We start from the raw sequence: 12,758 nt of genomic DNA, 5'->3' as shown, positions 1-12,758 counted from the left end.
AAAAAAAAAAAAAAAAAACCTCATGTGGTCACAGGTGGAGCTTTTCAGAGGTGACTGGATCTAGAGTGAGTGTGGCACTAGGACTGATTTATGCAATGCTACAATTAAGGATGTGCATGCCACCAGCTCTAAGAGATAAGATATAAGGAACAGAAAGAGGCTTGTCACTTGTCTCTTGCTTGCTCTTGCTTTCTTCTGCCTGCCATGAAATGTTTCTCCTCTACAAACCTCTGCCACCCAGTCTGCCTTGGAGCCCACCAATTATGGACTGAAACCTCTACAAACTATGAGCTGAAATAAACTTTTCTTCCTTGAATTTTGGTTGTAAGGGACTTTGTCCCAGCCATGAGAAAGTAACTAAGACATTCTATAAAAATATAAGATATGAGAAATAAAAGGAAGATATTGGAAAGTATGGCTAAGGAACAACAGATAATAAAATGACCAGGCAGATTTGAAAAGGCAAATAGGGTTCAAATCATGACTAGAGAACATTATACTATATAACACATTGTATTGTTAAAATTACAGGATATTGTGCTGGGATTTAGCTCAGTGGTTTCGCCCAAGTTTGATCCCCGGTACAAAAAAACAAAAATTACAGGATATTATATTTTATATAATTATTATACATTATAAAGTGATATTCTGTAATTGTATATAAATGTAGAATATTACATTTGATAATTATATGTGTAAATTTTTAAGTTTGATATACAGATTTTTAATATCCAATAAGAAATTATAAAACAGCACCTAACACACTCAAAGAGGTTAAGTTTCCTTGTAACAGCAGACTAAACTGTTCAGAGTAATTGTGGATAAAATATAAAAAGTATTACCTTTAAGATATAATAAGCCTAGGGCCGAGGATTTAGCTCAGTGGTTCCAGCGCCTGCCTCACAAGCACAAGAGCTGGAGTTCAATTCCCAGTACCGAAAAATAAAATAAAAAAATATATAATAAGCCTTATACAAAGTATCCAACTAAAATCTGGGGGAAGTGAGGCTTAAACCAAGGATGAAATACTAAGAGCATTTGCCAACACTGGTGCACACTTGTGTTTCATTAAATACAAAGAAGTAAAAATCAAGTTCAAGGCATATCAAAGGCAGAAAGTTTTATAGCAGACACTCCACCATAAGCCACTGACTAGATCTAGAATGACAGATCTAGAACTAAGATCTAGAACTAAGTCAGTCCACCCCTGCCTAGCCCAATAGGAACCATATGTAGAAAAGAATGTCCTAGATCATAGTAGAGCATTAAGAGTAGGACGAAGTGAAGAGGATGGGAAAGAAAAAAGAAGTCTTAGAAAACTTTTAGTCTGTTCAAGGGGAACTTGCACAGATTGTGCAAGATTAGACAATGCAGAACCTCAGAAGAAGAAAGAATGAAAGGAAAAAACAAATTTCAAGAAAACTGAAAACTTGCTAAATTTGATGAAAAACATGAATATAAATATCCAAAAGAATCATCAAAGGCCAAGTAGGAAAACTCAAGTGACCCATCCCAAGATACCGCTCACAGACAATATCCCCAATGTCACAAACATCCCCAGTGCCATTAATACTTATGCTGTGCAGCCTGAGGAGGTATAGGTTCAAGACCCATACCCTTAGTATCACAGCTGCCACTGCTGGTGACTACACCACCATCAGTACTTTCCCCCACAGAGCCTTAGGACATGACCTCCACAGTCCATGGCTCTGGTTTTGTTTGTTTGTTTGTTTTGTTGGGGTTTTTTTCGGGGAGGTTGGGGGGTTGAGACAAGGTCTCACTATTAGTTCAGGCTGGTTTTGAACTCACAGCAAACCTCCTGCCTCAGCCTCCAAGTGCTGGGTTTACAAGTGTGCACCACCACACCTGACCAGCCCATGGCTCTAGATTAGAGCTGGTGCCACTGCCATCAAAACTCACCTTCATGGTACCTGAGGTCATGCAACCCTGGTGGCCTATGACCACTTCTATCCCCACAAACACATGCACTCTAAACCACTGAAGTATTCACAGACACCCATGATGCTGAGTACAACTGAAGAAATCACAAGAAAACTGTATTTCTGTGCATACTCAGAACCTAATCCAAAGCACCTGCCCAACTGACACATTTTGGCAAAGAAAGAGGGAAGGAAGGAAGGAAGGCTCAGATCTGTTGAGAAGAACACTAGTCCAGAAAATTGGAAAAGGTGACTGTTATACCCAATAGACAGATATCAATAAAGGGACACAAGAAGCCTGAAAAAACAAGGAAGCACAACACCTTCAATGGAACACAAATGTAACAAAATCTATGAAATGAATTAAAAGGTATCTAAAACATGATCCAAATAACAGTGAGATGCAATACATACTATAGAAAATTCAACTAAATGAGGAAAACAATTCATAATCTGAATGAGAAATTCAACTACAAAATAAAAACCATTTAAAACAAACAGACATCTTGGAGCTAAAGAGTTTATTTAATTAATGGGGGTGCTGGGATTTGTCTAGTACCGCTACCTGCCTCGAAAGTGCAAGGGCCCAAGTTAAATCCCTGGTACCAAAAAAAATAAAAATAAATAAAAAAAAAAAAGAGAGTACAATTAAAAGCATCAACAGTAAGGCTAAGGTGGTGACTCAGTTGTCAAGCTATTATCTAGTATGACATAGGCCCTCAATTGGATCCCCAGGAGGGGAAAAAAATAAACTAGACCAACCAGAAAAATAATTTCGGAATTAAAGGCAGATCTTTTTATTTTTTTTCATTTGTTTTATTGTGTGTGTATGTGTGTGTGTGTGTGTGTTTGTGACAGGGTCCTACCATGTAGTTGAGACTAGCCCCAAACTTAGTATGTAGCTAGGCTGGCCTTGAACTCAGGGCAATCCTCCTGCTTCAACTTCCTGAGTGGTGGGATTACAGGCATGCACCACCATGCCCAGCAAAGACAGACCTTTTAAATAACTCAGTCAGACACACATACAGAGAATGGAAAAAGCCTACAAAACTATAGTACACCATTATACAAATAAATATTCACATTAAGGGAGTTCTTGAAGTAAAAGAAAAGGTAAACAGTATTGAAAATCTAATTAAACAATAGTTGAAAACTCTCAAGTTTTCAGAGATATAGATATCCAGATGTGGGGAGCTCAAAAGATCCCAAGATGATTCAACCAAAATGACCCTCTCTGAGGCATATTACAATCAAACTGTCAAAAGTAAAATACAGAATTACAAAAACAACAAGAGAATAGCATATGTGTAAGGGAATCCCCATTACACTAACAGCAACATTCTCAGCAGAAAAGCAGAAACATTACAGGACAGAAGAGAATGGAATAATATACACAGTCCTATTAGGGTGAAAAAAAAAATCTTGCCAATTACCAATACCCAGAAAAGCTATCTATCTGAAATAAAGAAGAAACAGTGTCTCTAAGTTGAGCAAAAACTAAGGAAATATTTACAATAGCCATATGAGAAAGGCTTAAGAGAGGGCTACATTTGGAAGCAAAAGAGTAATACCATCATGAAAAGGAATGAAATAAAATTCACTCATAAAACAGACATACAAAGCAAAGAGAAAAGAATCAAAACTTACTGCTACAGAAAACCACCAAAAAACGAGAGGTGGAGATAAATAACACACAAATCAGGAAGCAATTAACAAAATGACGGAAGTAGTAAGTTCTTAGTTATTAACAATAAATATTTTTTTTAGTTTATTGGTACATTTTAGGTATACAGTACAGTTACATTCATTATTGGGATCTTGTACCTTTACATGACAGGTCTTGGTTCTCATTTTTTCCCCATATCCCTGCCCTCCATTAGCCCCCTCCTCCCCTCCCCATTTACAAACACTTTATTTCCATATTTTCATTTTCTCACATTTTTTCTTTTCCCTTATTATCTTTCCCCTACCCTTCCCACTTTCCCTACACCTTTAGCCCTTTTCTTCCTATTTCACATTGTCAATTATCTCATTAGGATCTTACGTACTATTACAGTTTTTCACACCAGAGAAACAATAACTTTTAATGGAAATGGATTAAATTTTCCAATAAAAATAGCCTACCCATATGAATAAAAACAAAAAGCGCAAGAAACTTGTTTCACCAATAAAGAGATACATTTAATGAGAGTGAAGGAAGACATTCCATAAAAACAGAAGAAAAAGTGAGAAAGTGTAGCTATCCTTACACAGATGGTCTCTTAAGTCTAAATCTATTTTTTAAAAAAGAAAAGAAACACTGGTGGAAGGAAATACATAGGAAGATATATTCCTACAATGAAAAATGATCTACTCAGCCAGAGGACATAATGGTTATAAATACTAATCCACCCGATACTAGAGTACCCAAATATATACAACAAATAATACCTAAAGGGAGAAATAGATACTAATAATAATAATCGGGGACCTCAACACCAACTTTCAACAATGGACTGATCATCCAGGGAGAAAATCAACAAAAAATTATTAGTTATAGAAAAGTAGAGCTAAAAGACATCTACAGACCATTTCAACTAACAGTTTCAGAAGACACGTAGTTATCAGCACATGGAACATTCTGTACACTGTATTTTGGGACATAAGACAAAAATTTAAGAAAACTGAAATTGTAAAAAGACTGAAATCATGTCATGTACTTTTCTGATTATAAAAAATAAAGTTAGAAAGCAAAAACAAGAGAAAATAAATATATGAAAATTAAACCACATGAACCTTAACAAATGGTCACTAAAGAATTTAAAAAGAAAATAAAAAAATTTTTGAATCACATGAAAATGAAAATGGTATATACCAAAATATACAGCATACCAGAAAAAAATTAAGAAAAAAAGCTTAGAGTAATAAATTTCCACATTAAATAGTTCAAATAAATAAAATAATAATCCATCTCCAGGTACTAGAAAAGCAAGAACAAATCAAACCCAAAATTAATAAAATGAAAGGAATGATAAAGACCAGAATTAAATGAGACCAAAATATAAATTACAAATGACCAATGAAATAAAAATTTAGTTTCATTTAAAGGTAAATAAAATCATAAGCCTTCAGCTAGATAACAAAGAAAAAACAGAAAAACTCGGTCATTGAGGGAAACATGGGGTCTTTCTGTTATTTCTTACAACTTAATTAGAATTATCTCAAAACAGAAAATGAAACCCTTGCGATATTTTCCTAAATAAATCATATATATGTGCACCAAAAACAGAAATAAAAGATATTCTGACTGGCAAAGAAGAATTTTAAAAAACCATATGATAGTATCAAATATTTTAATGTTTTCATATATATAATTGAAAACCAGAAAAAGATGATGAAAGGCATGGGACACAGAACATACAATATCCGAAGAAATTTTTCCAAAAACACTAACTACATATCCAGCATAAACTAATCACTATACTACACCTATGCATATCACAGTTCAACTGCTAAAAACCAAAGACAAAGTGTGAGTGTATGTGTGTTTGAGTCTGTGTATGTGCATGTGAAAAGGTATAGTAGGAGAAGGAGGAGGAGGGGGAAGAGGAGGAGAAGAACAAATTCAAATCTATATAAAGGAATGAAATACTGAATATGTGTGAAAAAGTTTAAAGTGCCTGAAGTTCACTTAGGACCAATATCACAAGGACATCCTAAAATCTTTTGGAAATTCAAGAAGGTTAAAAACCTAAAAATTATGCCCCTCAAAAAGGTTATCTTCTATAAAGCATATCATTAATGAGTTTAACTGATAAAGCAAGTGGCCTAACATAGTATGATATTTGTTTTTCTTTAATCTGCATAATAGCTGTAATTTCTCTTTTTAAATACACTATAGGTCAATTTTATTCTTTTTGCAAAAAGCACATTCATGTATCCTTTAAATTTCAGGTATTTCATTCATTCAGAGAACAATTCTTGCTGGTAGGTTATTTAAACTATAAGAAATCTACAGAATATTACGTTTTTCTTGTTATGAACATAAAAGATTAATGTGTAATTAAAAATATTTTGTTATCCAACAGAATCTAGTAATAGTCATTTTATAACACCTTTTTATACAAATATGCTAAACATAACATTGACACTCTAAGCTGGGCATGGTAGCGCATGTCTATAATCTACTTTAGCTCTGAAAGCCAGCTTCGAACTAAAAACAGAAGAACTGGGAGAAACTAACAATAGGGAACAGCTATTCCCAAATCCCCCCTTCATGTTTATAGAATACATAAGGTTTACTTTTTGGAGAGGATGAACCAGATGAGCCTTCAAATTAGTTAAGGACATCAGGCACAGATGGGGGCAGGTATCAGGCACTCCAAAAAAAAGCCTGATCAAACCCACCTTAAGGTCAGTAAGGCCTGCTCTCAAGCACAAAGCTTGATAATGGCTCTTAAATTTCTTACTTATGAATATGAAAATTTAGGGCCACCAGATAGCTAAAAAATTTCACGTGTATTGAGTCCACAATAAATGAAAAAAAGTAAAAGGAAGTAGATTCAGTAGATAAGAACAAACAGCAAGTAGATGAGAACAAACAGCAAAAATATTACATCCTTAAACAAAAACAGGATGCTACTTAAAATAACAATAGGGGCCAGGGATTTAGCTCAAGGGATCCTCTGCCTGCCTCACAAGTACAGGGTCCTGAGTTCAATCCCGGGTACCTCCCCAAAAGAATAAGAATAAGAATCAGAGATGGAGCTCTAGAAATCTAATATACATAAACTAAAATTATAAATTCATCAAAAGTAGATAATTTGGGAGACCAAAATAGAAAAAACTCAGAAATCAGGGAAAAAGTAAAGGGTTTAGAAAGGAGAGAAAATAATATTTGAGAAAAATACAGAGAACTGAAGTATAAGATCCAATATTTAATTAATAAAAATTTTTAAATAGAAAAATATGGAGGAAGAAATTACTCCACAAGCTGTTTAATTTCCCTAAAACTAAAGCACACAGATTTCCAAGCTGAAACTGCAAAATCAATACTCATCATTAAGAATGAAAAGAAGAGGGAAAACATCCCAAAATGTTTCACTGCAATAATCAAAACATGGGAATTAAAGCTTCCTTGTAGAAACAAAATATATCACAAGAACTAGAAGACTTGCATAGTAGCAAGTCTAGAAACCAAATGATAAGAAAATAATTTCTTTTAAAACCTAAGGGAAAATAATTTCCAGTTTCACATGGAAAGAAAAGAAGAAAAAGAAACACATGAAGATACAGGAACAAAATTTGATACTGGAAAGAAGCAAATGGAAGCCCAAGGTAAAGTTCAGAGCTGATCGCTTTACAGCAGATCTAAGGAGACTGGACTGGAAAGTGCCAGGTAGCAGCATCTCCCTGCAAGAAATCAACAGACTGGCAGATGACTGCCTACCTGGCGTATGAACTCAAAAGTTAATTCCACTAGAGAGATTGTAAGACAGAATGAATGACGGGGACTACAAGTGCTAAGACTAGGAGTGCTAAGAACTCTCCTACTCCTGTTTCACTGTTGCTCACACAGTTTTCTTCTCTTCACCTGTCTTACAACTTTCAGATACAATGTATTCATTTTGAATGTATTTCTAAGAACTGAGTCTTATTTTATACCTGCTAAAAAATACAATCATGTATTTTCTATGCATTTTTCTTAAAGTTAATGATTCATTTTTCATCTGATTGTTAGATTCAGATTACTTTGATAAAATCTTTAATCTTGAAAGCAATTAGTACATTTATGCAAATATATAGCTATTTTCTTTTTTAAAATAGATACACATCTATACATATTTATAACATCATTTCCACTTTTTAAAATCATTAAATTTTATCACTATCATACATTAGCATTCACAACAATTTGTAGTTATTTTGGAATGTTTCATTTGTAAGAATATATAATTTACCCACATTCCTTTGTTGAACACAGGATTTTTCCAAAGATTTTTAAAAATCTAATTAATGCTCACTAAACACATTCATAGATACAGATATATATATATATATCCTTTTGTCATATTTGTAAAATTTTTTTATTTTATGTGGAACAGCTTTCTTTTGCCTTTCCTTGCACTTGTACATAAAAAGTCCTTCTACAGCTCAAGCACAAGTAAATGTTAATCTATGTTCTCTCCCTCTCTCCTTTCCCCTCTATCTCTCCCTCTCTCCCTCTTGGGTGGTACTATGGTTTCATTAGTAGTAATTATTTCAAGTAACCTAGAAGTATCCCTTGGCAATAGTTCTGCAAAAGCATTTGGGAGGCCTCAGGAATATAAAAATGGTTTAAAAGTCAGGTAACTTTTAATGTATCTTTTCACTATAAATATTTCAACATGCAGTAGAAGCATTCTTCCTTAAATGTCTATACTACATGGGTTGTATGACAGACAATGCAACACTTCCAGGTATGTGTGGTAACACAGCTTAGTTTTTGAAGTTTTTACTTACTTGTAGTCATGATGTTAGGAGGGCAAGAGGGAATTCCATGATCTAATGCCCATCTGTAGGCTCCTTCTCCAACTAAAAAGCTAACAACAGAAAAATTATTCTTTTAAAAATGCATAATGTCATCTTCTAAATATTCTATAACATAATAAAGTAATATTATGTGGCAATTGAAAAAAGTGCTGTATACAGACATAATTCTAGATTTAGCTCAAAATAAGATTGCTACATGCTCAAAATTTCTTTTAAATTTTTACTCATTTGCAATAACAAGTAAAAACAGGGGAAAATCAACACACTAAAAACAGTTGACTTCCCAGTGGAAAATATGAAGATTTGTCTTGGATTGACATGGTTCTGAGTCTGTTTCAAAAGATCCATTTCAGGAAGCTAGGAATCTAAGATTAAGTGAGTATGTTCAGCTTTGGTGTTCTTGTCTAGTAGAATGCCTGAATCCACTGAAAATGAGTAGGTACATTTAGAGATGCCCAAATACAATGAGATACCTTAAATTTCGAAATCTCAATGAAACAAAAATACATACATAACCTTCAGAATCATTTTTATTACGATGAGTAAAAGTACTGTGCTATGTACCAAAAGAGATTTTTAAGTCCTAAACTGAAAGTTTTTACCTAACAAAGTAATAGGATACTACTAACTTACTCTGAAAAAACTTATTTTCAAAGATTTCAGTTAGTATGCAGGATAACTACCCACCCCCTAAGTAATTTGACCTACTAGAAAGTAGCAACCATAACAAGCATTTCATCTTCTTCTGTAACCAACTTCTTAAAGATCTTAGCCAGTTATTAATGGATTCCTTGAACTTGTACCTGTCTGCTTATTAGTTTCTTATTCTATTTGTTTGTTTGATACCAGGGACCAAACTCAGGTCCTTGAACTTGCAGGCAGGGCAGGTGGAGGAACCACTGAGCTAAATCCCCAACCAGTTTTTCATTTTGAGAATTGTGTATTTCTGTTCTAATCATTCCAACACTAAAAACTCATAATCTAGTCAGCCACTCAGAAACATATCCAAATTGTTCAAACAAGAAATTAAATGGTTAACCCCAATAACATTTCCTTTTTTCCTTTATCTTGTTTGACAGTACTAAGTGAGGATCAAACCTAAGGGCACTCTACCACTGAACTACTTTCAAGTCTTTTCACTTATTTTTATTTTTAAACAGGGTCTTCTCACTAAAACTGGCCTAGCCTGCCCTCTTGGAATTCTTCTGCCTTAGCCTCCTGATAGCTGGGATAAATAAGCATGTACCATTGCACATGGCCTAATAAAAATGAAGCACTGAAAAAAGAGGAGATAGGGCAAACAAGAATAATAAATTTTATCTCTTTACATATCTATTTTAGAAAATTCTAAAGGATTCTGAGAATAGAAAACAGTTTTCCCAAATGAAGATCACTTCAAAGAAAAGCTCTCATATAAAGTTCAAATGTTAGAATAATAAAAGAACCACAGATATAGACTTGAGCTTTCCTGGCAGCATTGTTAGCACTTTCTTCTTCTAGAAAAAGAACTTGATAAAACAACATATTAATGCGAACATGTAAAAGAGAAGCTGAAATAGTAATCTGTCTTTTGGCGGGGGGTACTGGGGATCAAACTCAGGACCTTGCACTTGTGAAGCAGATGGCAGAACCACTGAGCTAAAAACCTGGCCCTGAAATAGTAATCTAAATAATCAAGACAGAAGTTCTGAGCTGAGTCTAGTACTCTTAGCACTGCACTGGTCACTTTGGGTTCAGTCCCAGCATCAGAATAAGTGGCATTTTACAATACAGCACTGGCTTCATTTATCAGTCCTTTATCACTCATAGGTTTTATTATAAACACAATCAATTTTCTACAATCTACTATGCATTTTTATATATTTTGGGCAACTGAAAATATTTATAAGAAGGTAAATACTTGAATGTCATTTTAGGGGAAGCATTCAAAATATGTGAGCTTTCCTTACTATCAAAAAATGATTGGCTAGTAGCTCATCATCACACAAAACATCATATTACTGCTTGTGATTATCATTTTAGTACAAATTTTTGCAAAAAATTCTATTTTTAATATGTGGGGGAAATCATTTTCCACAATATTAAATGCAGAGCCAATTTACACTTCTCTCAAGCTTTTTTCTGACCCTCCAAAGAAAAACCTTTTAAAGAGTTCATTAAAATACATTAGAAAATTGCATGAACTTTACAATATGCCTGGAATATGACGACTTCATACCTTCCCCGCTCCTACCACTGTCACCTGAACCACCATCAGAAGACACCTGCATTGCAGCAATGGCCTCACTACTTCTATGCTCGCCTTGTCCCCCAACCACCCCCATTCTAGTCAATTTTCAGCAGACCATCCATTGAAATCTTTGCAAAACACAAGTCAAATAATGTCTTTCTCTTCTCAAAACCCCACAAAACTTCAGGTAAGGACTAGTATAAACACGGTAACTCTGTAAACTCCCAAGTGAACAGATTCTCCCTCTCTCCCTATCTCATCTCTTATGGCCCCTGCCTCCCTGCATAATCTATTCTAATCTTTTGTTAAAGCCACAATAATCCAAGGAGGCAGGTACCTCACAGGCTTCACCCTAACAGTACCCTCTATCTGGCTCTTCCCCTGCTTCCCAATGGGAAATTCCCTCACTTGCTCAAATATTCTTCTTTGATGAGACCTATGAAAAATGCATCCTACTTTGAAATGATCAGTACATACTGTATACACGTGTTGAAATATCACACTTCCCCTCATAATTACACTATAATTATTGCAGGTTAATCATGAATGAAAAATGAAAATAAAACTGTATCCCAACAAAATACACTTTTTCTGTATTCAATAATTACAATACCCTCATCTTCCTCTTTCTATATTTTTTCCACTTTTATAATTTGTAACTTATACATTATTTTTACTGGTTTATTTGTGTCTCCCTCTTACATACTATAAGCTTCATAAGGGTAGAAAATCTTTGTTTTCTTAATCAATAAATCTCAAACTAGAACAATGCCTGAAGCATACTGAGAATTAAACACTGGCAAGATGCTAAACAAAATCAACTTTCTTATCTTAAAGACTAGTTTTTTCCTTGTATTATGCCCATTTTAATTTACACTAAAGTGGGTCATAAAACAAAGCAGCAATACTCTGCTGAGACCAGTACTGAGATGCAGTGACTAACACTCTCAATAGGCTGAGTTGTATGTGTTTACAGAACTAAACATTTGGAATGGGCCAGCTAGGCAAAAACAGTAGTCTAAATTACAATGTAATGGATTCAGAAAGCTCTTAAGGGTCCTCAGGGATCAAAGGTCAAAATGCACTACTCTGAGCTGGGCTACTGGTGCATGCCTGTAATCCCAGCACTAAGGAGTCAGAGGCAATAGGATCGTCATGAATTTGAGGCCAACCTAGGCTACATAGTAAGTGAATTACAGATGAGACTCTTCTCAAGAAACCAAAAATAAGTAATTAATTAATTCTGAATGAGAAAGATATAAAAGAAAAAAATAGCTATTTCTTTGAACTTCAACATATTTCTATTTTGCCTATCACCATAAATATAACAATATGTAAAATTGAAGAAGACAACTTTGGCTTTTGATCATGTAAAACTTACAGAACTTCCTATATTTGGAAATAATACACAGTCAAATTAAACAAGAATGAAACTCTTAAATTTTTATCAAGAGATTTTCAAAAGTATAAACTGCTATGAATGTCTGTGTTCCTCCACCAAAAATTCCTAGTTTGATCTAACACCATAGAACTAGACAGGTATTTGGGTCAGGAAGGCAGAGCCCTCACATGAATGTGTTAGAGGCCTCAGGGAGGCTCCTCACACCATGCAGGGCTCAGCACAATGGCACCATACAGGAGGACACTGCCCTCAACAAACACCAAACCTGCTGCCCCATAAATCTAGGACTTCTCAGCCTTCAGAACTGGGAAAAATAAAATGTTGTTTATCAACAACCCGACCTAAGATATTTTGTTATAGAGTCCAACTGTACTATGGCAATAATCATACACAAAACAAGATAATAAATCCAACAGATCATCACTGCTTTAACAATAGTACTGAAGTGTATACTCCTTCTGAGATTATTTTGAAGCAAATAATCAGATATAATTTCAACTATAAATATCTTAAGATCAATCTCCAAAAATGACTCTTTAAAAATGTAACCATTAGGGGCCTGGGATTTAGCTCAGTAATTCCACTGCCTGCCTTGAAAGCTCAAGGACCTGAGTTTGATCCCCAGCACCAAAAAAAAAAAAAAAAAAAAAAAAAAAAAAATTTTAAAAAAAAAAAA

At 34.4% G+C, this 12,758-nt stretch overlaps 1 protein-coding gene across 1 annotated transcript in view; it reads right to left on the bottom strand.

The window, feature by feature from the left end:
* Tasp1 (taspase 1) overlaps positions 1–12,758 on the bottom strand; it is a 226,943-nt gene that overhangs the window by 166,969 nt on the left and 47,216 nt on the right. The window contains exon 7 of the mRNA XM_010634096.2: positions 8,421–8,500. Within this exon, the coding sequence (XP_010632398.1) occupies positions 8,421–8,500 (80 nt within the window). The remainder of the gene's footprint in view (positions 1–8,420; positions 8,501–12,758) is intronic.

This window comes from Fukomys damarensis, unplaced genomic scaffold (assembly GCF_012274545.1).
Source record: "Fukomys damarensis isolate Sample0158 unplaced genomic scaffold, DMR_v1.0_HiC HiC_scaffold_7, whole genome shotgun sequence".
NCBI lineage: Eukaryota > Metazoa > Chordata > Mammalia > Rodentia > Bathyergidae > Fukomys > Fukomys damarensis.
Note: the sequence above shows the minus strand (reverse complement) of the source record. Positions and strands in the feature narration are given on the sequence as shown.